General features: G+C 49.6%; 1 protein-coding gene across 8 annotated transcripts; it reads right to left on the minus strand.

Annotated features, from left to right (window-relative positions):
• Positions 1–49: 49 nt before the first annotated feature.
• Positions 50–27,998, minus strand: RGS8 (regulator of G protein signaling 8). Of its 8 annotated transcripts, none has more exons than XM_051624719.1 (7): positions 27,933–27,998; positions 26,457–26,664; positions 19,780–19,859; positions 15,719–15,820; positions 14,723–14,787; positions 6,946–7,112; positions 50–5,269 (listed from the first exon to the last, which is right to left on the minus strand). In XM_051624719.1, exons 2-7 carry the CDS (start codon positions 26,559–26,561, stop codon positions 5,087–5,089), a joined length of 702 nt encoding a protein of 233 aa, XP_051480679.1. In that variant the 5' UTR covers positions 26,562–26,664; positions 27,933–27,998; the 3' UTR covers positions 50–5,086. The 8 variants fall into 8 exon arrangements, with proteins under 8 accessions (XP_051480679.1, XP_051480680.1, XP_051480684.1 ...); XM_051624720.1 differs by having other exon boundaries at positions 26,457–26,639; positions 27,933–27,996; XM_051624724.1 differs by lacking the exon at positions 26,457–26,664 and adding an exon at positions 17,734–18,289 and having other exon boundaries at positions 19,780–19,838; positions 27,933–27,951.

A 27,998-nucleotide genomic window follows, 5' to 3' on the forward strand; every position in this document is an offset into this window, starting at 1 on the left:
TAGAGAGACATCCCTCCAGTAAAACCAAGAAGAGACACAGACAACTGGCTTTAATAAGCAAATACAACACACACACCTTTATTTACACTCCATATATATATATATAAATATATATATATATATTTTCCAGGAAGCCAAGAGGAAGCACAGCTGTGACCCTCCCCGCAGCCCCACTGCCCTCTCACTTCACCAGCCCCTGCCACAAGTGCAGCACATGGAGCATGGGTGCAGGAAGACAACACAATGCTGGGGACAAGGTGAGCCTCTGCAAAGCCCAAGGGCTGTAGGGTGGAGAAAAGCCTTCCAGTCTAGCAGCAAAATGTGCTTTAATTCCAGTTCTGGGATATAACGTTTTGCTGCCGGGGTACTAAGGAAGAAGACAACTGCAACAGCCCCAGGAATGAAAGATAATGCAGGGATTACGTGAAGCCTTTTCTCCTTAGATAACAGGGAAGAAATAGCTACTAGGAGCTTTAAAGAAACAGTAGGAGGTACCTAAGAGAGAGATGGCAAGACCAGAGGGAAGTAAAAGGCAAAGAAGAGAGGAGCGGTAGATGGGGATGGAGGGCATGAGAAGAGGTTACATGGGACCAAGGCTCAGATATATGGGGACAAGCAGTGCTGCTGGTGGAAAAGAAGGTTGGCATGGACAGGAGTGCACCAGGAAGGAAACCCTAAAGGAGGAGGAGGAGGAGGAGGGGGGAAGTCCACAAGGACAGGACTGAAAGAGAGAGTGGTTTGGAGGGAGAAGCAAGAAGTCCTTAGGGAGGGGAGAGCTTGCACTGAGGAGGAGAGGCACTCCAGGACTGGCATGAGGTATGCTTTGCTATTGCTCTGAATGCTGTAAACATTTTGGTTTTGTGTCTATCAGTGAACATTCAGTTCAGTTTGATACATGTGCTCTTATGGGTAACTGGAAGCCTAGCAGAGTTTTACATCTCTTACTACTAGTCAAACTTACACATGAGGCAAACACAACACTGGCTAAAAAAAAAAACAACTCATTTTATGCCATTTATGCCTAATTCTCCTATTTTAACATGCACATCTATGTCTCAGAAAAGCTTCTCTAGTCGGAGAGACACTAATTAACATACACTTGGATTCACATGCACTCTAAGCCACCCACACCCTCAGACACACACCCCTGTTTCCCTCCCTTTGAAGGACTTTGCCCTTCACACCTCCCCACCAAAGACAGCAGGGACACCCCAGTACATTAACAAGTCCAGTAAAAGTGATGGAAATCATCCCAAACCGGGAGAAAGAAACTCAAAGCAGATTTGGGTGGTGCATCTGCTTCTCGAGTTACCATCTGAAGCTCAGAGAAAAGGGAAAGGCAATTTGTAAATTCCTCTTCCCCTTTTGCTGCCAAAGGGCTTGGGAGCTGACAGGATACGTGGCAGCAAGCACAGAACAAAAAAGCTGAGCAAAACAATTTTTCCCCCCCCCTCTCTTCATGTGACGTCGCTCTGACACTGCTTGAAACAGGAGGAAAATTTGGAAGGTGTGTGCCCATGGAGAGGGGAAATGGGGTTTGTAAGTTGTGAGTACCCCTTTCACATCAGGAAGAGATGAATGAAGGATAGGATACTTGTCCTTGATAGGAATTAGTCATCATCACCCAGTGCTTTCCAAAGCTTTGGCTCAGTCATTATTTCCTTAATCAGCCCGTGGTTTAAAGGGAAGAGCTAGAAACCACCTATTTTAATTCACTTCAAGACTGACATTCAGCATGAAAGAAGCAGCTGGTGCCAATTTCTTGTTTCAAAAAAAATAAACATGACTTCAAATCCCTAGTCTGCTCTCCTGCAAGGGGGGCAAACTGTAAGAGCAGCAACAAAAAGTAACTGTGATAGACTCACATGCCTCAGACAATACTTTTTCTCCACTCTGTGCTTGAGGATGTTTCCCGTGGAGGACAGTATCTGGCCCCAATTTAATGGGCAAAGCACTTGTCCTGCATCAGCCTGCATGAACACAGTTCCTGTCACCAGTGCAGCAATTCCATCTCTGAGTGTGCCTGCTCAAAGCTGTTCCCCAGGCTGATGGAGGAGAGAGGGAAGCTTGGTTTCTGCAGAGGGCTGGAAGTTTGTCCCTGTGACTTGGCATGAACTGAAAGGATGCCAGCACTGATGCTGGAGGAGTTTGCTGGGAGATGTGCAATCCTGGGCTTTCTGGAGTCACATTCAGGACAGGACCGGCCTTTGTAGCCACCAGGGAAGCTTAGGAAGTCTCCTCACTTCTCAATTTCTGTTCCTTGACAAAAACATCTTAGTTCTGCTGTTTCTTCGTCATCTGGTTGTCTCTGTGACCCTTCCAGCCACGGGTGCCTGCTGAAAAGCCTTGACTGGGATGCATCAGCTGGCACCAGAGCTCAGCACCACCCCAGCCCGCTCCCAAAAGTGTGCTGGTGGCTTTAGGAGAAATACCCCAAGGCAGTTAACATGGCCTTCTGTCTTCTCTTTAAAAGCAGTGACTGCATAAGCCACCTGCTGCTGTTTCTGGTATCCAGAGCAGCACTGGGATGGGCAGTCGAGGGGAGGCTGAAGCAGAGGAAGGCAGGACAGGACAAGGTGACCTCCCTGCACCTCTTGAAACACGGCTTGTTTGACTCCATGGCCAAGCTGTGCTGGGAAGCTGAGCTGTCAGGCTGCAGCAGCTGGATCACTGGTCCCTCTGCCGTTTTGCAGTTGCAGTGACACTGGGAACAACTGGCACCACGGGCCATCATCTCAAGGGGAACTATTTCAGCCAAAGCAAATGGTGCCCCTGAGAGATCCCAGTCGTCCATCCAGTGTTATGCAGGTGTAGCAGACATCGTGTTTCTTGGGAAGGAAAAGTTCTCCCAGCCCCTCCTCACAGGCAGTGGCTGCGCATCCTCCCTCACAGGGCGAGCGTTGAGAGCGTCTCACAGCAACATGGGGTGATTTGCCCTCCTCCTTCCCTTTCACCTATTGCAGGAGGGGGCCATAGAGGTGATGGAACTCTGTTCCACTCGATGTAGCCCAGATACCACCAGGGACAGCCACTGGATGCATGACTCTCTCCTTTGCTTCTGTCTTTGACTCCTTCCAGAGCACTGCACAAGTTTCCCCAGCGACCTGCCCCACTAGACCTTCTTTGCCATAAAGCCACGGGCCCATGGTTGAACCACCACATGGTGTAAATCCCCTGGGTGAATCTGAGACACTTGCTAGTGCACACCTTTCGCTGACCTTGCCCTACAAAAGAACTGGAGAATTCTAGAGCCCAACAAGCAGGTGCAACAAGTTTTCCTACTGAACATACATTTTGTATTTGCACCATACTTAGACTTCAGAGTCTCAGAGACCACAGCAACACACCTCCAGAATAAACCAAACATGCTCACCATCCCTATTTTGATCCTAAAGTTACTTGTCTGATGTCCTGCACAGCATCCTTACACAGCTTTAGAGTTCAGGGTACCTGCTTTACACCACATTACACTAAATAATTACCACCAGCTTTCTGACGTATCAAACCTACCCACCACCCTAAGCTAGGGCAGGGTTTTACAGCCTCTGCTCTGAGGGTGAGGGAAGGGAAAAAAAAAATCCGTAGGGTCATTTTTGAGGCCTTCATAAAACCAGGAAAATAGACCTCTGGTCTGTAGGCTCAAATCCACGGACAGGCTGTCTGCTTCTCCACTGGAAAATATTGCAGGAATCTGACAGCTGATAAGCTGGAATGCCATAGAAACAGGGGCTGCAGATGTTCAGTACTACTGCACAGCACGGAGGAGGTGCTGCTACACAAGTGACATTTGCAGAGAGTCTTCTCCTGCAGCTGCCTACCCAGGCTATGGGAACAGGGCCAAAGGACACTCCAGACACCAGTTCATGCCCGGACGCTCCTCCTGCTCCCTGCATGCTCCCCAGGGTCCTATTTTTAAGCAAGCACCATGCAGCAAGGGCTGTGTCCTCAGTAGCTCTTCCCATGGCATCAGACCCACAGTGGACAATCGGTAGGTAACAGCAACAGTCGACAAATCAGTTAATAACAAACCTGTAATTGTGATTTTTCATGTTGTCCCTCCCTGCCTTGCCCTGGTCAGGTAGGACATGAAAAACACTACCTGCCATAGCAGGCAGGTCTTGTGCTCTTCTTACCTCTCAGCATGGGGCAGATGGGATATTCCTTCTTTCTGTTCTTTCCTGACAGTTGGCAGGTCATTCCCTAGAAGCCACCAAGCCTGTTAATAACTCTGGCTGCCAAGAGCCTCTTTGTGTTAGGTTTTGGTGCAGTGCTGAGCACAAGGAAGCCTGAATGATGACTGGGATCCTGAGACTGAACTACAGTACAAATAAATAGTATTAATGAAAAACACCCATTCTCACTAGAAGACTTGCCTGACAAGGTCCAGCAAGAGCTTTTGGGATTACCTTCCTCATGAGAAAAACTCAGCTCCTTGACATTCGTATGGAAAACAACACTTAGTCTCCATGCCTGGAAGATAAGCACGTCAGAGGTGTGGAGGGGCTGGTGTCATAAGGTGTACAACTGAAATGGAAAGGTGAGCTGAGTTCACTGATGGTTTCAGCTCCAGGAAGAAGCATGAATCATGGGGCTTTTCCTTCTCTCTCCCTCCTCTAGGTCTCTGGATCCAGACCCCAGCAGCCAGTGTGGGAGACAATGCTTCGGACTGGACTTGGCTTCACAGGTTTCAGAACTGCCCCTTAGGGCCCCTCCAAACACAGGGGAGAGGTGAGAGCCAAGGAGACGTCTGGAAGGATGGAAAGGTGCAGTGATGTTATTTACACACAAACCAACATAGCAATTTTAGAGGAAACCTGCCTGCCCACGAGATGTCCCCGTGACTAGAGAGGGTTATGGGTTTGTGCTAGAGAGAGGCAACAACTGCAAGATGCTACTGTTAACTGAAGAAAGCACAGAAACTCACAGAGTCCTAATGCCACATCCGGGTCACTCTCTGGAAGCCTCCTCTTCCCCTTCTACCTCTTTTCTCATTCCCACCACTTTTAACACCAACAAAGTTTCACATTTAGACATGAGGTTTGGCTGTTGAGGAAAGCGTGTGGTTTCTGATGGCCCCACTGCTGCTCTAGCTGAGCCTCCTCTGGGTTTGAGACAGCAGGTCTGTGTAAATCTTGGACCTCAGGAACCTGGGGTAAGAGTCTTTCTCCATCAGGCTGTGCACCTTCCCCTGAGCTTGGTCAAAGCAAGAGAGGGAGGGCTCCTGCATATTTCTTCTTGTCAGCTCCCGTGTCTGGAAGTCTATGTTCACCTGGGAAAAGTAGCAGAAGAGAGTTTGGTTCTGAGAGACCAGGTCACCTGCTTCAAACAGTATCTTACATCTCAGTCATGGCCATAAAAGCAGCAGCAGAACCAAGGTCCTACACTTGCCCATGCCTCAACAGCCCCCCCAAAAACTCTGTGGGGTTTAGCAATCCAGTGTTACGAATCCTGCCCCAATTGTTTTGAAACTTGAACTAGATTTATATTGATACGAGCACTTCTGAAATCAAATTACTTCTGTTCAGGCTCTTAAGCACAGGTTTATGTAGCACATCTTCTAAAAATGCTGACTCGGCCTGACCTCCCTCCTGCTGACCAAGACTTCTCTACTCATTTTACTCTTCACTACACGCCCAACAAAGGGTGAATGAGCTTTTAGCTGGGTTTCAACTCTTAGTATATTCTTCTTAGATGTTTTTACATTCTGTTTTATAAAACAAACGGTTTGATTTTTCCCACAACAGCTTTGTGTTACATTATCTAGAGGAGGGACGTGAAGAAATAAACCACCCTGATGTTATGACTGCAGTTTGTTTGCAAGACCAACAACCTGAGTTTTCTTGTTTCCTTTCCCTAGCAAAGCAATCCACGTTTCTTGGGGGTTTTGTTTAAAACCTGGCTGAAAAGTTGTTATTTCTTGCTATTAACTCAGTTGTCCAAACTTGGAGGCGTCTGTCTTAACCCAGACGACAACAATACAGATCATCTCTCTGTCATTTAAGGGTCATTTCACATTCTAGCATGCCAAAATGATGACAACAGGACCACATTTTAGGGGGAAAAAACAACCAAACAAACTGTGCTTATGTTTCTAATCCAGATTCAGCCCTGCAGCCCTGAAAAATCTTACCCAGCTTCCTGAACCACAGCAGGAAGATGCTTGCTGGGCTTCGAAGCGTGGCCTGAGATGCCCCCACCACTTGGTATCAATCTGGGTGCTTCTCTGTGGCCTCACAGCAGCCTTTCTAGCTCAAAGGTGGGGTGAAGAGAGCCCTTTTTTGGGGGGGCTATCTCACGGGAGGCCTGCCACGGGAGAGCAGGTGTACTAAGTGCCCCCCTGGTTGAGTTGTGGCTACAACAGCACAACCCAACACCACAACGCAGGATCTGACAGTTGCCTCAGCCCGTCAGGACTTGAAGGAGGAGTTAACAATTCCAGGCTTTGGGATGTGACTGCCCTTTTTCTCTGAGCTATTGCTTTTAGGAGGTCTGGTTGGGTTGGGAGCTAGTCAGCAAATAAACACTCTCCTCCCTGGAGAGTCAACAAATTAGTCACTCATGAGATGCTCTTATACAAAATGTCCTGGGAGAAATGAGCCCAAATGAGTCTGCCTGTGGATTGATAGTAAACGAGAGGAGCAAGGTGAAATATTCCTAGGAAGCTCGTAGAGGTTTAGAAATGCAGGTTGCAGTTGCCCGTGAACTCACTGACTGTGACTAATTCAGTATCATCAAAGTCGTTGCCCTCCCCAGGGGATGAGTCACCACAAGCAGAGGCAGCCCTAAGCAGGCTGGGTGGCATTCCCAGCCTCCTCACCATCACCCCCAGAAGGGAAGGGAGGAATCCCTGACCCCCCAGCACCCCACAGGCCCCAGCTGGAGGAGGTGAACCTGCTCCCTGTGCCACAGAGATGCTCCTCCTGCTCAGGGTGCTGGCTCACCCACCTCTCGAGGAGCCTGCACGTCGATGAACTCATCAAAGATCCTCTGAGCCTTGGAGGCCAGCTTGGCTGTCGAGCGGGTCTTCTTGAAGTCCTCACAGGCCAGCCAGAACTCCAGGTTCTCCTCGCTGAACTCTGTCTTCAGGAAAGCACGGAAAGCGGCCAGCCCATCTGCAAGGGAGATGTGGGGAGTTAAAATAGGAAGAGAAAGAGAAGTCTCTCTATTAATAGACATCCCTCCATCCACCCCTGCCTGCCAAAGACCACTTGATTTTTCTCCTAAGTTCTCTGATCCCAGGACACGTCCATAACTTCAACTATTACATCAGCTGGATCCTTCTGAGCTACCACAAAGCAAAACACCACTTGCCGTTGTTCTGAAGAATCATTTTACCAGCTAACACGGCAAAAGGCTTTTTTTGGGGGGGCTTGGGGCACCAAACCTTTGAGAAGTCCCTCTTGAAAGCATCGAGCTCCGATGACACAACCCCTTTGTCACAGCACGTCGCGCGTGTTAAGGCAGCACTTTGTGATGTCCTTTCTGTCATCGAGACAAGCCTTTCCTAAAACACAGCGCCCGTGGACTTGTCTCCTGTGTTTTCTGTCACCTTGCTTTATTGCCTTGTGACACATTTTTACTTCTTATTCAGACAGAGGAAGGATCTTGGAGCTCCGAAGCACTACAGCTCCAATAAAGGGGAGAGGGAAAGGACGCGGCGTAATTACTACTTGTCTGGTTGGTGACACGAGTGTTCTTATCGCTCGTTAGTGCTGAGCAATTCTGACATTTCAGCAATGCAATCTGAGTCAGCTGGGGCAGATTTGAAATCTGGAGAAATTTATTAGGCAATCTGTGTCCTCTTAAAGCCCTGCCTTGAGTGTATTTACGGACACAGCTGTTGTTTTTATTTCCTTTCCCTAAACGGCACCAGCAGAGCTGAATTAGCTAAAGGTTTCACACGTGCCCTTTTCCTCCTGCCTTTAGCCTAGGAATAAATTTGGTTCCTAATTTTTCTTGCTCTGGGAACACGTTTCTAACTTTTCCTGGTTTTTTTCTATGTGCTCTGAATATTCGTAGTTCATGACTGGAAACCTCCTGGATCAGCACTGACTACTTCCAAGCAAGGGTCTAAAAATATGGATGGAACTGGGAATGCACTTGGCAAGGTCAGACTCCCTGAAAGGATGAGAGGAACAAGTGCATGTGTGCCTGGCAGAGAGAGACAAAGACTAGTGAGGATTTGTAGGACCTGAACTCCCACAGTGCTGTAGGTTGGAGGCTCGTTCTCCCCACTTTCTGCTGTAGGAGATCTCAGCAGTGCTGCTTTCCCTCCCTCCTCCTGTCACAGGGGGCATGGGAGCTGGGATGGAGCCCAAGGGGCGATGCCCAGTACTTGGTGCGGGTCATTTTCACACATCCACAGGAAGCCCTGGCCCAAGAGAAGGCTCCAGAGAGACCTTAGAGCACCTTTCAGTACCTAAAGGGGCTACAGAAAAGCTGGGGAGGGACTTTTTGCAAGGGCATGGAGTGACAGGACAAGGGGGGAATGGTTTTAAGCTGAAAGAGGGGAGATTTAGATAAGACATTAGGAAGAAATTATTTCCTGTGAGGTGGCCAGACACTGGCCCAGGTTGCCCAGAGAAGCTGTGGCTGCCCCATCCCTGGAAGTGTTCAAGGCCAGGTTGGATGCAGCTTGGAGCAACCTGGTCTAGTGGAAGGTGTCCCTGCCTATGCAAGGGGGTTGGAACTCGATGATCCTTAAGGTCCATTCCAACCCAAACCAGTCTATGTCACAGGATCCATCACAAACTCCCTTACCTCTTTGTCCTTGGTTTCTTGCCTGCGCCAGGTACGTAGGGAGAAGCAGCAACGTAACACTGCCCTTTTTCTCCCTAATATTATTCCTGCTTCTCATTTCCAGTAATGACTTGGAACACGGAGATATTTTTCGGTTCTAGGTCCTGGGCTTCAAAACCTAAGAAATGACCCCAGGTGCTTGAACAGCAACTAAGAATCCTACTTCTGGCTGCGCGCAAGTCGGTGGAGATGTCTGACAGCCCAGAGTCTCAAAGGGAAAAGCAGAAAAGATTTGAAGTCAAACAGGACCAAACTATAGGCTAAACCTCTCCTCCGTGTTTCTCAAAGCTCCTCCACGGACTCTGCACTGAAGCTGCACCAGCATCTGCACTGCAAAGAGCCCAGCAACTGGCAAGTCAAACAGGTACGTCCCATCTTGGCTACACTTGCTTCCTCAGCCAGCCCTGGGAGGGCAAGAAATAGCTGCATCATATCAACTGGCCCTGCCACTTCTTGATCCATGCACTTTGAGGAGAAGATCAGGGTTTCAGACTGCTGCTGGTGGATAAAACCCGGGCCCTTGCCCGTGAGCACTGCAGAGCAATTAACAGTGCAAATTGCCTATAGAATTCACAGAGCCTGTGTGGGAGCATGTGGAGGACTCGAGAGCAGAGCAGGGAGTCTTTGCAGGAGGAAAAGGAGAGGACATAGCAGCAGGCTGACAGATTTCAGAAAGAAGAAAGTACCAAAGGGAGAAAGCAGCAGTTCCCTGAGCTGTATGTCATTTTATATATCATCAGCTCCTAGGATGTTAAATATTCCAGCACCCAAGCACGCTGCTATCACTATACAGTCTCTGCTCTGTGTCCTCACAGATGTCTTGCTCCCTTTTCTCTGCCCTGGTCTTTTTTATCCCCTCCTTTCCTCTCCAACAGTCCCAGAGCCCAAGCACTGACAGAGGATCACTTGCAGAAATAGCAGCTTTCTGTGTCAAATATCATATTTGCAAAATATAATATCTGCTAAAAGAAGGGGGTGTCATGATTGATGAGGTGAGAAAGGCATTTGCTTCAGCCCTGCCCCAGAAAGAAGCTGCAGCAGGTTCCTCCTGGGACCAGAGGGTTTCCATATGCTCTGCCTCCTGCTCTCATGTCAATCAGCTCCTTTTTATCTTGAATTAAGCTTAGACAGCAGATAGATAAATAGTAGTGTCTGGCTGTTCTCCACTTCTTTATATATTCCTCTCATGCCCTCCTCACATGCCTTCGAGGAGCTAGAAATCATGAGGCTGGACCTGAAGGACCTTGCAGAGGTGGCCTCAGATGCAGGAGAGGTCACCCTTGGCTCGAGGCTGCCTGACTCTCCAGAATTCATCTCCAGCCTCTGACTGCCTGCCAGCACATACAGCTGTGCCTGGCAGCCACAGTTCAGAGATGGGAGCCCAGATGACTGCACAGGAGTAAACCCCTGCCCACAAGTTTACCATGGAACGATGATAAATCTAATTGAAAGGGCAGGATGACAATTAGGCATAGGGACTGTCACCATCTGAGCTGGAATTTGACCTGGGTGTTGACTTTAATCTCCTCCTGCACATCAAGGCTATCAAGGAAGCATCGCTCATGAACGAGCAGTGTTTCAAAGCTCATCCCACCCAACTGGACAGACATTTTGCTGGGGCAACCACCACTGGATCGCAGTGTGATGTGTTTGGGAGAGCATCACCTCCCGAGTCAGCCTCCTGAAATATCCTGGAAGACAGAGTGCAATTCCAAAGGGATGCTTTACCAAAACAGCACAGAAATGAAAAGCAGGATTAGAAGTCTACAGATGCAGCAGCACAAGATACCCATCAAATGCACATCCTAAAGGCACAGCCACTCAAGAAGACAGAGATCTCCTGGTATAGATGCTACTACACGAGGATGGGGCTTCAGATGCTCCTGACACCCCATTGAAATGTTGTCCTCCAGGCCATGGAGAGTGGATCCTTTCCAGCAAGAAAGGCTGTGGAAGGAAGGACTGAACTGCCAGGCACAAACCACAGCAAACAGGTCCTAACTACGGCTTCAGCATGGCAAGGAAGAGCTGAGATTAGTGGCTTAAATCATTCAAGCAGACAGCTTAATAACCAAGCATCAGCCACTGTCAGAGTAAGAAAGCAATCAACAATCATGTACTTAATGCACGTGTTTCAGACCATCAGGGCAATGAGCACTTCATGGAGGTTAAATAAAGGCAGAGTCCTTATGGCTGGCAGATGAAGGGATTAGCTGTATGGAGAATGTTTGGTCCAGGGCTGAAGAGGCAAGGCCACGATGCTCAGTATAGCATATCTATAAGCTCTCACTGCTGCTCAGCATTGCTTTGGTGAGCACTGGCTGCCTGTCACCAGCACAGTGCTAAGGCTAATGTTCTGAGTTAGAAAGAACCAGGAGTAGGTTGCAATATTCCTGAGCTGTGTAGGAAGAGGAGCAACGTGTAGACAACAGAAGGACAATAAAGTTTGTGCAGAAGAGCAAAGAGACCACTAAACATGGGGGTAGGGGGGCTAATCTCCCTTGAGATGAAAGTGGAAATTCAGCACAAAGGTTTTCTCTGTCGGATGCTTCGTTGAAAAGTGACTAAGGGCTGAGGACAGACTGTCCTGCTGGAATCTGGGCAAATGACAAGCCATGTGTCCAGCCCTGTGAGGGATGCAGAACATGTCATTGCTTGTATTTCCCTCCAGCAGCCTGTCAAAAGAGATCTCCATCTGCCTGACCAGCCTGTACCTCCTGGGCATGGGTGCAGAGCAGGGATTACTCCTCTGCTACTCACATGCATCCACGCTGAGGACCACACTGAGCTCCACTTCCCTGGGAGCCATATCTAACCAGCACTGGCTCAAAATGGGAAAAGATGCCAAAAGCTAGCATGCTAAAACCACTGCTTTTGCTCCCCGAGCACCCAAGGAAGCATGCTAAGTATGATCTGTCTCTTGCTCCCAAGTAGGATCAAAGCCCTCTCTCCTGTTGCTTGCCACACTCTGAAGCCCTGACCCAAGGGAACACTGCAGCTCTGTGCTTGTGCCTCTTGCAGTGAGCTCAGACAAGGCTCTTGCTATAAAAGGGGGATCAACTGGCTGTCCCTAAGGTTTTGAGTTTATTTGCTTCACCCATTAGCAAGACCAAGTAGGACCTCATGGCACTGACCTGTTCATCTGGGGCTATCAGTGAAGCAGAGTGGAGCTGCATCCTGCCATTCCACGTTGGTCACCCTAAGAGGGCTAGGCTGAGGGGTGCTGGAGTCCCAAAAGGAAGGTGGGGGTGTGAGACAGAGAGCCTTTCTGCCTTTCCTACTCACAAGCTCTTGCCAATGTCAACACAAATCGCTGTTCCAATGGCCAGGGAATTCATCCAACCAGACCACTCCATACAGAGGGGCATTGCCCAGCCCCAGGAATGTCTGGAGACCTGCAACTGCTCCAAAACCCAGGGATTTTGAATCCTCCACTCAAGATGCTGCCAGAAGCAGCATATCAGGATCAAACATTACCTAGAGAGGTCATTCATTAAAACAATCAGGGAAGAGGGAAGGAAGGGGCTTCACAGGGCCAGCACTCTTCAAGGGATATTTGACAAAAATTAGGAGAAAGACACTCTCCATGGAGTCTGTATGAAGTGTAACACCTGTGCAGGGGGAGACTTACAAACATAGGAAGCAGAAGAGTACAGGATGTTTGCCTTTCCCACAAGGAGTACTGCAGCCCTGCAAGCCTCCTCTGCATGCAAGGGCAGCCTGCTCACCTTGGCACTTCAGAGAGTCTTTTAAGGAGCTCTGATCCATTTCCTTGCTCCTTGTAGCTCTTTTTGCACCTGTACAAGCCCTTGCAATACTACCCACAGAAATTGCCCCATCGCCAGCTGCTGTGTCCACCTCCTAAGTCCTACTTGAGCACTCTGTTGGGTTTTTTTTTTCCCCCCAAAGATCAGGTTGACTGGAAGGGACCCAAAACCAGCGTAACATCTGACTGCAGCAGCCAGTGCCCCTCAGCCCCCTGAAACTGGCATCACGATTTCCCTTCCCAAAGAAATGAACTGTCCATCTAGCAAAGAAAGAGTTTATGTGCAGATGTGTCAAGTAAAAATGATCTACCTGCTGATGCTGTAAACCTCAGGGGAAATTCCCCCAAGCCCAGCTGATGCTTAGCCTGTGCCCCCAGGCATCAATTCAGATTTTCACTGGCTAATAATTTTCACCTGGGCAGTCACAGAGAGTTAGACTGAGGCAGTTCTGTCCTTCTGCTGGCATTAGGAACAGAATATTAGCTGGCAGCTTCACTACAGACAGATGCAGGCAGGCCAGGCACTGCTTTTCTTACTCTGAAATTTGGGTCAGATAAGGCACAAGACTCCCTTACCTGTCTAACCTCAACCCATGTTTCTAGCAGCATAAATGGAAATCTCTTTTGTTCCATTTTCAGAACAGAATGCAAGCGAAACCACAACCATCTGACAAGACTATTCCTTTTGCAGATATTCTCCTCTTTAAACCAGTGTAACAGAAACAACACTTCTGTTTCAGCAGAGCTTTTTGTATTTGCATCATTACAGCCCTAGGCTGCCAGGCTGGCAATTCCAGAAACTTCAGGCACAGAGCAGCTGTAATATATTCCTTTAGAAAGTAGTTTATTAAACAACAATTGTTATTTTTTTTTTTTCACTGATCACCAGGCAGTGTCACCATGACTGCTGATAAAAAAAGATTGATTTAAATTTGAAAGATTGCCTCCTGTTGCTATTAGGAACTGAATATTTTTCGTTAGGTGCCAGAGAGTTATCAGGGTTTACTTTCCATTCTAGAGACAGGAATAAAATCCTGAGAATTCGTTTTTTCACTCTATAAGGCTAATTTATTAATAAAAACAGACACTCTTGTGGAGTCTGTTGGATGAAATAATTGAACCAGGGTCTGATTTCATGTTCACAGCAGTCAGCTGAAGAGGAAACAGTCTATAATGTCAGTACATAAATGCATCAATTCTCTGGCTTTTGTAACCAAAGCACTTGTGCTGCAGCCTGTACCTAATGATGAAAACTTTGACTTTTGCACTGGTGAAGGAGGAACAAGGGCTCAAGTAGAGAATTGTAACACTGATGTGAATGGTCTGTCCCCTCCCCAGGTAACCTATAAAGTCTCTTTGGTGCGTTTTTCCCTTCGTGTTTTGAATTTTGACAAGAGAAATGTTCCCTTTTAGCTCTACCCAGCTACACTTTTTTTATTTCTTTGTATTATTTTTTTTTCTACTGGCTGCAAAAGCAATGATCTCAACAATATACTGTTGCTAAAATTACATCTTGCTTTTTCTGCCTTGGACAGCCAGACTGTATAAAGCTGTCACTTAATTCACTGCCAAAACTGTTGTCATCTCAGTAGAAATCCAGCAAAACTACACTTTCTTTATAATAATAATAATGATACAATTCTACTCTTTTAAAATCTAAGTGCAGAAAAAACCCTGACTCTCTAAGAAAGGCAGACAGCTCCTAATTGCAGGAAAATAGTTCACTGCCCACTTTGACTTCTCCCCAGCTCTGACTTGCTCTTGTTTGATTCTCCAACAGGAACACATGAATGAACCTGCCCTGTGAACTTCGCCGTCCTGTTCATCATTTCTCAGCATGAAGATGCTGGTGAAGCAGAACCTTAATTTCTGAACAGAACTGATAGGGATGATCTATTGAACGGAGCCAGGTGAGCTGGTTATGTTTGCATAAGGTTTTTGGATGTGTAACTTCCAGGTCTGCATTGGTAACTGTGGATCAGATCCTGCTACGGGCACCTGTGCTTGATTTCTCTGCTGCAGAGCAAGTTGTCCAAGGTCCCCACCCCAGGGACTATTCCTGTGCTGTGCAATGCACACTTTGTTTGCCACAGCCACCATTAAGGGTAGGAAAGGGGAAAAAAAAAAAAAAAAAGGTAGGATTGGATCTCTACTCACATTTATGGGACAAAAGGACATCAAAAGAGTCTGCCCATCTTGTTGCTTCTTCTGTTGACAGTCTCCTGTAAAAGGAAGAGGCACGTTACAGACAACCCCTGGCCACTGCTCCCCTCTGGGGCTGCTTGAAATGGACACCAAGGAAGGCTGGATTCTGCTCATCTAACTTTGGAGGTCTACAATGTAGAGGTCTCCAGGTGAGCATGTCACCCTGCGTGCCCTTTAGGAGATACCAAGGGCCACGCAGGGACTTGAGTCTCTTCACCTCACACCCCCAGGTAGGCAGGTAAAATAGGCCAGATGAATCACACCCAAAAAGGGACCAATTTTTCCTCATTGACTCTAAGCAGAGGCTCAGGGAACAAGTTCAGAGGTGGACATTTACATTGTAAATGCCAAAAGTTTAGTGAAAGGAAGCCCACCCCTGCAGAAGTGTTTTTGTCTCTCCTGACTTTAAGAGGAAGGTTAGACTCTTAGCTTAGAAATCAGCAGTGACTTGTGGTCAGATGAATCCCAGGCCACTCATCTCAAATCAGGACTCTGGACTGTCTGAAGCATCTTCCTTAAGTGTTGTGCAAACTAACAAAGGATTTTTGGTAGTGTTATTAGCCAAGCTTAGATAAGGCTGAAGACTGTGACCTCAGATTGCTGGTCACCTCTTATACAGAGCCAACAGCTCAGACTTTGTTTTGTGATGACAGATATCTTCAAATGTGTGCAGACATGTCCCACGTGCAGCAGCAGGGACCACCTGTGTGTCCTGTCTCGTGGGAGAGAACTCATATCAACGATCCAGGTGTTTTCTGAGGCTGCTCCTGCTGTATCGGTGCTGGTTGGTTGTCCTCCTTCCCTTGTGGCTAAAAGAATTGGTCAAAGCTTATACAAAGTGCAATAAAAGGAAGATGACACTCGAAGGGGTGGTGGGCAGGGAGGAGGAGAAGGACAGAAAGGGGGTGGGGTGGGATGGGGGGGGTGGGATGCTGCAGCTATACTCACTTCAAAGCCCGGTTGGGCTTGTCCGGAAGAATAGCTGTGAAATCATTATATGAGTCTGATTTGTGAGCCAGGCAGCCCAGGCGAGTCCTCATCCCTCTGTTCCTGTGGTCGATGTGAGGGAGCAGAGGTGTGAGCAGGGGAAAACCAAAGAAGATGATGGTTATTTTAAATTTAGCAGAGAAAAAAAACCCAATCGACCAAAACAAAACAAAACCAAACCAAAAACAAACCACCTCAGTGGCTTTGTGCCTCATCAAACCTGTGTCCTTGGTTCCCTCAGCAGTGGGAGGGACCCTGAAACATCTCCAGGAAGACGCCAAGCAGAGGCTAAGGATGGACACAGCAGCAGAGCAGCTGGAGGCTCACCCCCAGCAGTCATTCAGCTGCCCTGGCTGGCAAAAAGGCTTTTCCAGGCTGAGCTTTCGGATGGTTTCTTGGAAAGAGCTGCTCTGCTTAGGTGTGGGAGGAGAGAAAAGGGCAGCAACACCAGGTATCTGTTTGCCACAATCCACCAGCACCAGAAAAAGCACAAATACCAGGGCTTGGGGGCAGGAAGGGGCTGGAGGAAGCTGAGAGGGAGCAAGGCACTTGCAGGGTAAGCCCATGCTGCAGAGCCATGAGACCCAGCCAGGATCTCAGGCAACTTCTTTAGACTCAGGGTTACATAAGCAGACTAGAACTGCCTCTTCCCCAACAGGCTTATTCAGGCAGAAAATGGCTTTATTGCTTTTTTCCTCTAAATTTCAAACCAGCCCTGGAGCCTTTGCTCCTCCTCCAGCCCCTCACATCCCTGCCAGCCCCTTCCTGGGATGGCCAGTGTGTCCACAGCATCCTTCATTGCATAACCTGGGATGGGGAGGAACACAAAGGGAGAGGGAAACATGACACACAAGGCATTATATGGGACTGGCATTGTCTCCTCTCAAAAATAGATAGGTGGCCATTAATGGTTTTAATGGGCACCTAGAAGGGGAGAGCCTGTGATTTGCCTCTCCTGCCCAAGGGCATCTTTTCCACTAGATCCACCAGATGTCAAATGAGGCCCTTCCTCTCCCCCAGACCATGACAGGAGGATATACTGACCCCAGTCTCCTCTTCTCAGCTCCTGGACACACTTGGAGAAAGCCCTTCTCCAAGCCCTGCTGCCAAACAGATGTCAAACACTTTCTGTGACTGCAGAGAGGAGCAGAGTATTTCTCCCTTCCATGTGTAATTCTGGCAGAACACTTCAGCCCCAGCAGCCGAGCCCATCTGTAGCACGCCTGCTTCCCCCTTCTCCTCCCTCCCTTTGGAGAGTTTCTATTATTGCACATTTTAATATCATCTTAAAGCAAATGAAATTTTAATTAAATGCAAGGAGTGTCTCCCTGGCGCAGCACAGGCAGTTTGCAGCATCTAACAGGCACAAAAGCCTGGAGATCTCCAGTGGCAGAAATTGTTGCACAGCCTCAAAGCACAGACCCACGACCAGTGGTCTCAGGATGCCCTGCAAGATAAACCTCCAACATCAAAGCCAAAATACAGCTTACAAAGTGTCATGTTCCTGGCTGAGCATGCTGCACCTGCTGTGCTCAAGCACTGAGCCCACAAGAGGATCTTTCTGGTACCTTTCCTGATACCTCCTGCCCCCAACCTTTATCTTCCCTGCACTGTTTGTTCTAGCAAGCTCACAAATTTCTCAGCAAGAGGTGTGACATGCATTACTGCAATGCTGCTCAGATTTCTCTCTGATGTGTGAGATCAAGGGACTGCAAGCAAGGGATCAGAGTATGGGGGACAGAGATGCTGTGCCATCAGCAAGGGGCTTGTCTCTCATGGAACACCAATCTCTAGGTGAGGACTTCCCAGACAGGACACAGGAGAAAGGGAAAGAAACCGGGTCTGTAGGAGGTGGAGAGGCAAGGGAAGGGCAGGAGGGAGGAGGGGACATTGCAGTGAGCTGTAAGTCTCACTGGACATGGTAGACAGTGACAGGATGGGCAGGGGTGAGGGAGACATCATCTCTTTTCAGTTACCTCCGTGGGATCAGTAAGGCAGCCATTCAGGCATCCAGTTATGGTTACCCCTTGAACTGGCTGGCTTGGATAGCAGTCAGGACTGTTTGCAGGAGGCAGGAGTGCAGAAGGGAGAGGTTTACTGTTTCATGTCCTGGCACTTAAAAGTGTGTCAAAGATTCCTCTGTAGAAAATAATTTAAAAAAAAAAAAAAAAAGGAGGGATGGTTGTTCTCAACCCATCTGATCCTTGCCCCCTGGCTTGGAAGGTCGATTTTTCAACAGCAGGTGTTCAGAGCTGAGGGTTGATCACAGAGGAGAGCCAGCATTTCCTTCTAAGACCAGGACTGCAGGTGAAGTCCAGCTTCAGGTCTAAAGTGATTTGAGTTTGGCGTCACAGCTCACCAGGGAGCAGCAGGAGTTGGCATTACCACACTCATCAGTCAACACCTCTGATGGTCTCTCCTCAACGGGCAGAGCTCCAGGCTGACCTCGCTAAGAAGACCAAACTACCTCTTGTCCCTGTCCCTCCAGGTCATGGCTGATGTTACTGGCCAGGCATCATGGAAAAGCTGGCACTGCAAATAAAACAACAGGACTTCATGTGTCTGCAGATGCTGGTCCTCTCACCATCACAGGCTCAATCACGCACACAAAAGTAACTCAAAGAAAGCATCTCCTCTTCAGGGTGGTGGGAGCCTGGGGGGGGGAGCCACCAAGAAGATGCACAGTCTGCCAAGGGGAGGGAAGGAAGGAGGCACAGAGGGGATGGCACGGTCCCCGTGAGCGTGGCACGTGGGCAGCTGGTTGAATGAATCTCACATCAGAGAGTGAAGGGAAGGTCCACTAGGCAAGAGACTGATGGGACAGAGAGCAGGACTGAATAGTGAGCAAAGGTTGCTTATTTGCTAGGACAGGGCCAACCCCCAGGTAACCTCCATGTCCTCTTGCCCAGAGGGAACAACTGAGGAGGAGACAAAGGAACTGAGGACAGCAGGGACTGTGTGCAAAGGAGCCAGGACCCTGCTCGTCTGGGGCCTGGGGAGATCCCAGAGCTTGGGCTGCCCGACACAACATCCCTTTTAAAACCTGATTACATTAAAAACGCACAAAGCCTCTTCCGAACCAACTTAATGGAACTGGAATTGCACTGCATGCCAGGGAGTGCATGTCCTTAATCCCTGCCCTGACCGGCTGCTTCCGTGTGCTTTAACTGAAATCAGTCCTTGTCATTCCTTAAGCCCCTTTCAATTTCCTCATTAACGGCCTCAGCACATGATTTCCTAGAGTCCAGCAGTCCCTACTCATCTGTCCCACTGCTTCTCCAAAGTGATACTGGAAGCAGAGCTGGTGCCCTCTCCTTCACAGCCTCCTCTAGCAGCCTGATTTTTGGGGTGCTGTTACAAAACAACCTTCTGCTCGCCCCCCCTCCCAGCCCTGCAGCCACAACCTGTGCAGCTGAGCAGCACCAAACTTCCTTCCCTGGGATCCCAAACTCCGTCTGACTTCAGGGATGCAGAGACCTCCATTTCCCACCAGGGCAATCCCACTGCCAGGCTGACATTCCCCACAGATATTTCCTCTGGTTGCAAATCAAGTCACTCAGGTATGACTTTAGAAATACAATCTGTGGCATCTGGCAAAGGCATCCTGGTAAAGGTCCATGGTGAGGGGTTTTTTCTGCCTTCTGCTCCATAGCTCATCCTACCTCCCCCTCCTATGAAAGGACCCCAGTGGTCAAGGAGAATTGCCAGTCTCATCATGGATGGGGTTTGGGGGGTTTCTCCTTGGGAGACAGAAAGGGAGGGGTGTGATGATGACATCCAGGTTATCAAACCACCCCAGGGGATCACCTGAGCAGAGATAAAGGAGCCATCCCAATCGGAAAAAAAAATAGCAGCACAAAGGTTGAGAAAAAAAAAAACAACAACAACAAAAACAAACCGAGAGATCTCCGGGGCTTCAAGAGATCAAGACCATCCACTCACATGCAGAGAAAGCCAGAAAAGAAAAACAAACCAAGAGAGAGGCACTGCAGACAGGCTGACACAGAGGAAAAGATACTCACTGCCTTTCCCCTGCCCTCTCCGGCGGCGGGTCTGCGCTGAGAGTGCGGTCAGAGAGGCTCTGGGGAGAGAGCAGAGCGGTCTTCTTCAGAGACAACCCCCTGCACGGGGCGAAAGTCACACTTGGACAGCCCTGCCCTCCTCCCCTCCCCAGCAGCAGCAGCAGCAGCAGCAGCAGCAGCAGCAGCAGCAGCAGCAGCAGCAGCAGCAGCAGCAGCGCGGAGCGGGTCGCTCCCGCACGCAGCGGAACCGCACGGCAGGCTCAGCCCGGCTGCGCAGCTCCCGCCGCCCCTGCTTCCACCTGATCATCCCTCCTCACCGCATCCCCTCCTCACCGCACCCCTCCTCACCGCATCCCTCCTCTCCGCATCCCCTCCTCACCCAACCGCCTGGCCAAGCCGCCCGCTCCTCCCCGCTGGGAGATGCGGCTTCGCTCCGCAGCCGCGGCGGGTGCCCAGGGCTGGCAGGGAGCAGCAGGGCCGGGGGGGAGAAGGGGGTGGCTGCGAGAGCCCCCCGCTGCTGTCACCCTGGTGAGGCTGGAGGAAAGCATCCGCCTGGTAAGCGGCCCCTCTGAGGTTTAGAGAAGGTGGCTGCCCTCGGATCACAGACCAGCTGGAAGTCACGGCGGACAGAAGGGATGGGAAGAGCTGAAAGAGCCCCAGCGAGGCGAAACGCAGCCGCGGGCAGGCGAGGGAGCACCTCACTGCAGGGGACGGGATGGCAGGAGGGGAAAAAAAAAAAAAACAACCCTCCACCCAAGAGATCAGTGCTGTGCCCGAGCCCTTCGGCCGCCCCCTCCCCTCAGCCGGTGTGTGCAGGGCCCCTCTCGCCCCCTGCCTCGCAGCCTCACCCCGCGGGGCAGGCTCCCATTCCTTTCCTGCACCCACATCTCCATCCCCCGGGGATGGGGTGCCCAGTGCACCCCGCTCACCCACAGCACCTCCACATGGGGGGCTGCAGCACAGCCCCCAGCTCGGGGCTCAGCCCAGTCAGCAGTAGCCACACCCGGATCTCCGTGGCTTTTTTCACCCCAAGAAAGCTGATTGATTAAATATATATCCATTAGAGTAACACAAATAACTCCTCTGCAGTTAAACAAGTCTTTGCCTTTTTTTCCCAGAAGCTCGTAGTCCCCTGACTCTCCTCTGCTAAGACACTGCTGGGCTCAGCATCCCGGTGCTGCTAGCAGGAAGAATGTCTGGATATAGCACATTGTCACCAGGCAACACCCCTGGGGAGAGACAGAGTCCTGCAAAACTTGCTCAAAAAGCCCAGGGATTAGTAGCACTGCAGCATGGATCCCAGCTCTCCATCATCTTGGGACCCCTCCTTCACAGCTCAATTAGGCAAGGAAACGTTTGCCTTGTTCTCATCCTCCCATCACAAGGCCCAGGTCCTCCTGAGTCAGATTAAACATGTCTCCAGTTATCAAAGATAAGCACTGAAAACAAATAAATACCACAGCTGATTCAATCTCCTCTCAGCCAAGGTCAAAAGTTAAGGTTCATCTTACACCTCTGGTACGACAGGCTGGTTTGTTCAGGTTAAATAACAGTCAGATTCAGCCCTTGCCCCAAAATCCCAAGCCAAATTTAATACATCACCAAAGGTTTAACTTCTAACATGCAATTTTTGTTTCCATGTGTTTCCACACTTCCAGGTTCTCTCTGGACATCTGCAGGACATCACAAGGGACATTTTCATAATACTTCCAGGACATCCCTCAGGTGTCATTTACACACACACAGACATGTTGGGAGTGGGGGAGAGGAACAAAATCTTCACTCAACAAAGCTCCAGATAATCCTGATCCATTATTCAGCTCCCTGGACTTTGCTGCAGTCTCAAGCAGATCAAAAATTCTGATCCATTAACTCTGGGTGTGATAGACCAGAGGACCACGGGAGCACTCCCACTTCTCCTCCTGCTTTTATGCCAGTTTGATATATTGTCATTTCACAGCCATCACCAGTATGGACAGAGACTCCAGTTCCTATTTCTCCAGTATGGCAGTGCAACCTTTTTGTGACCTCAGAGAGACCCTGGAGCAACCCACAAACACCTCTGAGCATCAACAGCTTTTTCTTCTAGTTTCCTGGGCCGGGTGTTAGTTAATAGAGAACAAAAACAAGTGAACTGAGTTGACACAGGCACTGTGGGAAGTGTGATTAAATTGCAGCTTAAGAGAATCATTTTTTACTTGGTAATATTTTAGAAAGCTTCTGTTTGGTAGAAGAGGTTTATGGCATATTCCTTCTAAAACAGCTCTCCTGTTTCTGACTACCCTGTCGCTTCTATTTAAAAGCTTTTAATCAAATATCTCATTTTGATATTAGGTTTGAATCCCATCCAAAAGTTTAAATCTCTCCAAGAAATACTTTAAAGCAATTCCCTCCTGACCTGCCAACAGCAGACACACAAGCAGGGAACACGTGCAGCGTTGGGAGTGTTGGAAGGGAATTTCCCAGCCTCTTCTCTGAACATTGATCTTCTCTCCACCATCTCCAGGGTCTTTTTCACCCTCCCTATTATTTTAAATACCTCCCTGCCTGTGCCACGTGTTTTGTCCATCGATCATCATTCGAGTGCTTTTTACCCAGCAGCAACTTTTGGACCAGACACCTCCACCCCTTCACTTGGTCCTATTTTCTGCCTCCCAGCTGCTGGTTAATGCAATTCCATGGCCTTGAATTGCATGTTCCTTCCAGTACAGCTGCTCTCCCATGTCCACCCATTAGGAAGGCAGCTCTGGCTGGAAGCTGTGTGGCTTTAACCTCTCCAGGTACAGGGCTGGCAGCTGCTCACCCTTCTCAGTTTGGAGCTGGAAGACAGGAGGATGCCTACACTGACTAGCTCCTTTGCTTGGCTGACATGCCCAGTGCGTTTGCCTTAAATAAGCTCCTTCACCTTGACATTTAAGCAGATTTCTCCCTATCTTCTCACTCCTGCTCTCTTTCCTGGAGGGCCTGCTGCCACTCTGGAATTCCATTATTTGATGCTCACCGAGCCGTCCTGCTGAGCCTGCTGCCACCGCTTCCACTCCTCAGTTCTGACTGCATGGCCTTGTCATACTTACAGTGAGCCCTGCCACAGGGGCTTTGAACTTCTTTGGGGCTGTGTTCACTCTTACTTTGCAACGTTTCCTGGGTCTGTGCCAGCTTCTCTCTTTTCTAGCACCGTGCTGCCAGGAGCTTACTGAAGGGTGTGCTTCACGACTTGCTAGTCCAAGAGCTTTTTCCCTAGTGCTTCTTCAGGCTGCTGTGATGTTTGGCAGTGACATCCCCACAGGTATAGTCACTCGTTGATGTGTTTTCATGAGATCCTGGTGCCTCTGTGATGTCTCTGGAAGATGCTCAGTGATGTAGACTCAGTGACTGCAAAACACCAACGACACGTGGCCGGCTGCCTCCTGTAGTAGCTCCTGCTTTGGGAATTCAGGTGACCTGCAGGCTGCAAAGTCTGCCTTTGGCTCAACCACAAGCCTTCATCCACTGTCCACTTCTGCTGTCACTCAGGGAGACTTTGTTTTTTTGCTGAAGGAGCAACCCTCCCTTGACCTGGAATAACAACCCTAGCAAAGCTCTCATGACACAAAGCGTCGTTTGATCTCCTCCAACACACGGTCAATCAAAATTTATCCAGAATCCAGACAGGTACCTACATGGACACAACCCCAAGGTAATTCAAATCAGTCATTAAGTTATCTCCAGAGCTTGCTGTTCTCTGTCTCGGGTTGCAATTAAAGCTGGAAGAAAGTTGTGAGTAACTGACATCTGATGGGCAATGCTCTGCTCACCCTGCCAGGCTGCCCGTCTGGTGGGTTGGAGGGTCCAGGGGAAAACACACTTGGTCCAGCACAAGGTGACTGTCTTGGCAGGATAGAATTCTGACTGACATGGAAAGCTTCCTAAACTGCAAAACAAATCACAGACTTGTATTAACTTGTGAAGGGAGCCAGGAGAATAGCTCCCCCTTCTTAAAAAGGAGCTCCTTGAACATCAGGAAACATCCACAGATGTAGCTCCGAATGTTTTTAGGGGGTTAATTTCTCTATTCATCTTAAACCTCAAATGATTTTACACATCAGCCCAGGCAATCCTGAAAGGTGAAACAAGGAAAGCTTGAGTTTCAGGGGTACACGAGGAAACCAAGCAGCGGATATGCTGGTTGAGAGGTTGATAAAAGAAGCCACTTCACATGTGCTCACAAGGCAGGGCAGGCAATAGGAGACACCCGCTGAGCTGAACCCCCCTTGGAAATAAAAGCCTGGGTTTAAAAATAAAAATGAGTTACATAAGGCATGATCCATGGTTCTATCTATGGCTTAGCTCGAGAGCACGGCAGCTATTTAAATTCTCCCATGTCATTGATAAAAGTGTCTCCTGGACATGTTTGTGGCTCTCGGGCACCGAGATCGCTGCAGCAGAACAGATGCCTCTGCTGCGAGATGGCTCCTGGCCCCAGCCTGCACGATCCCACCTCCCTCCCCAAGTCCTCCAGGCAGGTAGGACACAAAACACTGCTGCTGAGCAGTGTGGGAGGCTCCTGGCTGAGAGGGCCAGCACAGGAGACAGGAATCAAGGGGAAGAACTGCCCCTTTCAAGCATTTTATTACCATTTCAGAGAATCACGCTCGCAACACCCAGGAGCGGTTGCACATCAAGAAGTGTGTCGGTGCCTTTGCACGTGCCTTGGAGAGGATGCTGTGAGTGTGGAGCAGGGAGGCAGAAAGGATTGGAGTTGACACGGAGCTGTTCTGTGCAGCCTTGGAGCCCTCCCAGCTTTTCAGCATCACGGCTGTTGCCAATATGGCAGTGTCTGTAATGTAGTCAGTGTCAGTGGCTGGGAAGCCACGACAGATCCAGCCCAGCAGACAGAGCTCCTCAAAGATCCCTTCCCGCAAATGCTCCATCCCTTGTAGGTTTTGATGGAGACCTCATGCTTGCCAGGGAATGAGTCTTGCTGACAGATGGGGTTAATTTTCTGCTGAGATATCACTTAAGGTGCTTGCAAGCAGCTTGTATTTTGAGTGCAGAACGCTGCAAACTAGTCATTTATTGAATGCTAGAAATCAGCCCCAAGATCTCAGGGCTGCAGTCACAAATCCATTTATGACAGACAAGGTCTGTGCTTTCCTCACTGCTATTTCAAAGACTTGGGCATCCAGATCCCAGAGCAAGGATTTATTTGGGCTATTAATGGCTATACAGATACCCAGCGTGGCACTGGGACATCATTCCCACTGCAGCAGAACATCTGAGCACGTGCTTAACTTTAAACATGTGAGCAGTTGAGTGGATATTGACAACGAAACACAGAGTTAACTGCACAGGTGAGCTGGGATTTCACTTTCATCTCTGGAGGCTGCTGCTGTAGCCTTAATTAAAACATAAATGAAGCAAGTTGGATGGGTTCACCCTCTTTCTCCAGTAGATGGTGGTTCTTTCATAAAAAAAGTCTGCTGCACCCAGCACCAATCTCACCTGCAATCATCACTCGTGTCCTGCTAGAGATACTCCCCAAGCTCTGCCAACTCCTGCACCACTCCAGCCCTCAGGACTGGGCAGTATCTCCAGAGCCAGGTGGAAGGACTGCAGGGCAAGAGGCCAGAGCTGTCCTGCCAGCCCAGACAATTCTGCTTTGGAGGAACCTGGGGCTGCAGGAACAAGTGAGTCTCAGAGGAGGGGAGCACAACAGGACAGCGATAGCACAGCAGCCCCCTATGCTCCCCAGATGGAGGAATGCAACTGCATTCCCCTGGGAGCGGGTGCAGTGCTAATCAGCCACAAAGAGAAGATGCTGGCACAACGAGTCCCTTGTCTTTCTTTGCTGTGCCAAATTACCAGCTTATTCCCCATCGAGTGGCAAAGAGGTGGCCCTTGCTGCTGCAGGGGTCTCCAGGAGTCACAGCAGCCCTGCAGCTCAGGCTGCAGGAAAACCAGCCCCCTCAGGTTAGCCCCAAAAAGCATCCATGCTCCTGCCATCTGCAAGGTTTTGCTCCTGCCATCTGCAAGGTTTTGCTCCAGCCTCTGCTCGATGTGCTTCTCTCGCCTCCATCACGTTCTCCTTTCGCTCCAATTAGTCTCATTTTTAACTAGCTCAGCCCCAGAGCCCAGCCCAGCCCCTAGCCACGATGGCACGGGAAGCCAAACGCTCAAAGGAAAATAAAACCCACCGTTTTAAAATAACAACAATAGCTATGGGGGGGGGGGGGGGGGGGGATAATGAAAAGCTGGTGAAGATCTCAGAGCTGCAGGCGTCAGCACAGCCTGATGTTCTCTCCCAGCATCAAAGGCCCGTGGCTAATCCCATTGAAACGGAGATCACCCCAGAACCAGCCCTGCTCCTCTTATCACCCCAGCAAGGGGCTGGGGTTAACGTAAGCAATATGCTGCTTTTGCCCCACCTAATCATTAGAAGCCCTGCCTGTGTCCCTTTGACCATTCGTAAGATGCCACAGGAAGATGAATGCAGTGGGAGAAGAGCTGCCACGACCTGAACAGGGGTCACCTCTGAGCAGCACCCCTCCCTTCCCCTCCTGCTGTGCCTGCAGAGCCATCCTTCCCCCCCAGAAAAACTGGGGCAGGAGGAAGTAAAAAAATCCCTCCCCCGGGCACCTGTAACCAAGAGAAGAACCACAGGGCCTTTCCTCACCCACCAAGGCCCTCCTAGCTCTTACCTGTGTTGCAGCTGGCAGCAGGGTGGTGGCTACGTGGCTTTTGGTGCTTGATGGACACGGCCGGTTGGGACCCTGAGGAACAGTGTCTGCAGGCTCCCGGTGCATCGGGGAGGGTGAAGGACCCAGCCACGGTTATCTCTGGAGGAGCAGCAGCACTGTGCCACTTTTCCTGGCTCCCTAGCCCTGCATCTCGTGGAAAGAACAAGGGCTGGTGGAAGGAGGGGGGTTACAAAAGAGAGGGAAGGGAGAGAAGGGCGAGCGGGAGCGCGCGCTCTCGCAGATGCACACAGGCAGAGCAGACAGAGGCTTGCATAGGATGGCACTGCCTGGCTTGCTCTCATTAGTGCTGCAGGTTTGCCTGCTGCCCCTGGGGAGCTGGCTGGGGACAGGGTAGGGAAAAAGGGACAGGGAAGAGATTAGGGCCTCATGGACCATCAGAGAAAACAAACAAACTAACTAAAAAAGCACACAACAAAAAAACACCTGCCTGAGCACCGGGGGCTTTATTGTCTTGGTTGAGTTTGCTTTTACCTGGAAGGAGAAGGGCCATACTAGAGGGCAGGAGGGGACTGTAGCAAGAGAGTTTCTCCTTGTTTGAACATAAAAAAATATCCCCAATCCCAGTCCTCCCCAGCTGCTCTGAGAGATGGTGGAGGGTGAGCCCGGCCAAGAGCTTTTAATGATGGCTTTGCATTGAGGCAGGCAGAACACGGGCTGCACACACCCAAAGCACCAGCACCATGTAAAGCTCAGCCTTCCCCCATCATTCCCAATATCTGGGCCGTGCCAATACAGGTCCAAAGGCCTGGCAGGGCTGGTGGAGTGTGTGGAAACACACTCCAGCCATAACACCTTCCCTTCGCACGCTGCACAAAGCTGTGTGCAGAGCTGCCCGCAGTCCCTGACACTCTGCTGATCTGCTGCAATGACAGACCCAAACCACCAGGATTTCAGAGATCTAGCTGTAATCCTCCCCAAAGGGGCACCAGTTCCTCACTCCATGGATTTTTACAATGTGCTTTTCTAAAGCATCACATGCTTAGAAGCGCGTGCCCCTTGGGAAGGAAGTGAAAGCTTTGTGCCTCAGCCTCTGCCAGCTTTTGGAAAGATCCCACCCCTCTTCCCCTCTTCTGCCCCAGTGGCTTAACCTTCCGAGGGGCTGGATCTCACCTGAGGTGCTCAGTTTCATCAGAAGGATTAAAACTAAAGCCAAGTCAGATGCTTCAGGTATTCTACCCTCCCCTAAAGACCTTAGACACCCATTTACCACAGCTCCCTGCTCTAAGGTTTCCCACTGATGATTTCAGAGACACATGGGTATCTGGCCACAAGGCTGCTGCTGTTAATAAAAACCTTTGGGTGAAATGCACTGAATTACAGAAAGTCTCCAAGTCAGTGCCCTCTACAGTAGTTAACATCACATTGCCAGGTCCATCTCTAAGTAACTACGCTCAATAACACACCTTCAAGACTCACCTGAGCTCACACACACGTCTACAGCAGAGCAGGAGAGGATCCCATCCTACTGAGTGCTAATCTGGC

The sequence above is a fragment of the Apus apus genome, chromosome 7, assembly GCF_020740795.1.
Source record: "Apus apus isolate bApuApu2 chromosome 7, bApuApu2.pri.cur, whole genome shotgun sequence".
Classification (NCBI taxonomy): domain Eukaryota; kingdom Metazoa; phylum Chordata; class Aves; order Apodiformes; family Apodidae; genus Apus; species Apus apus.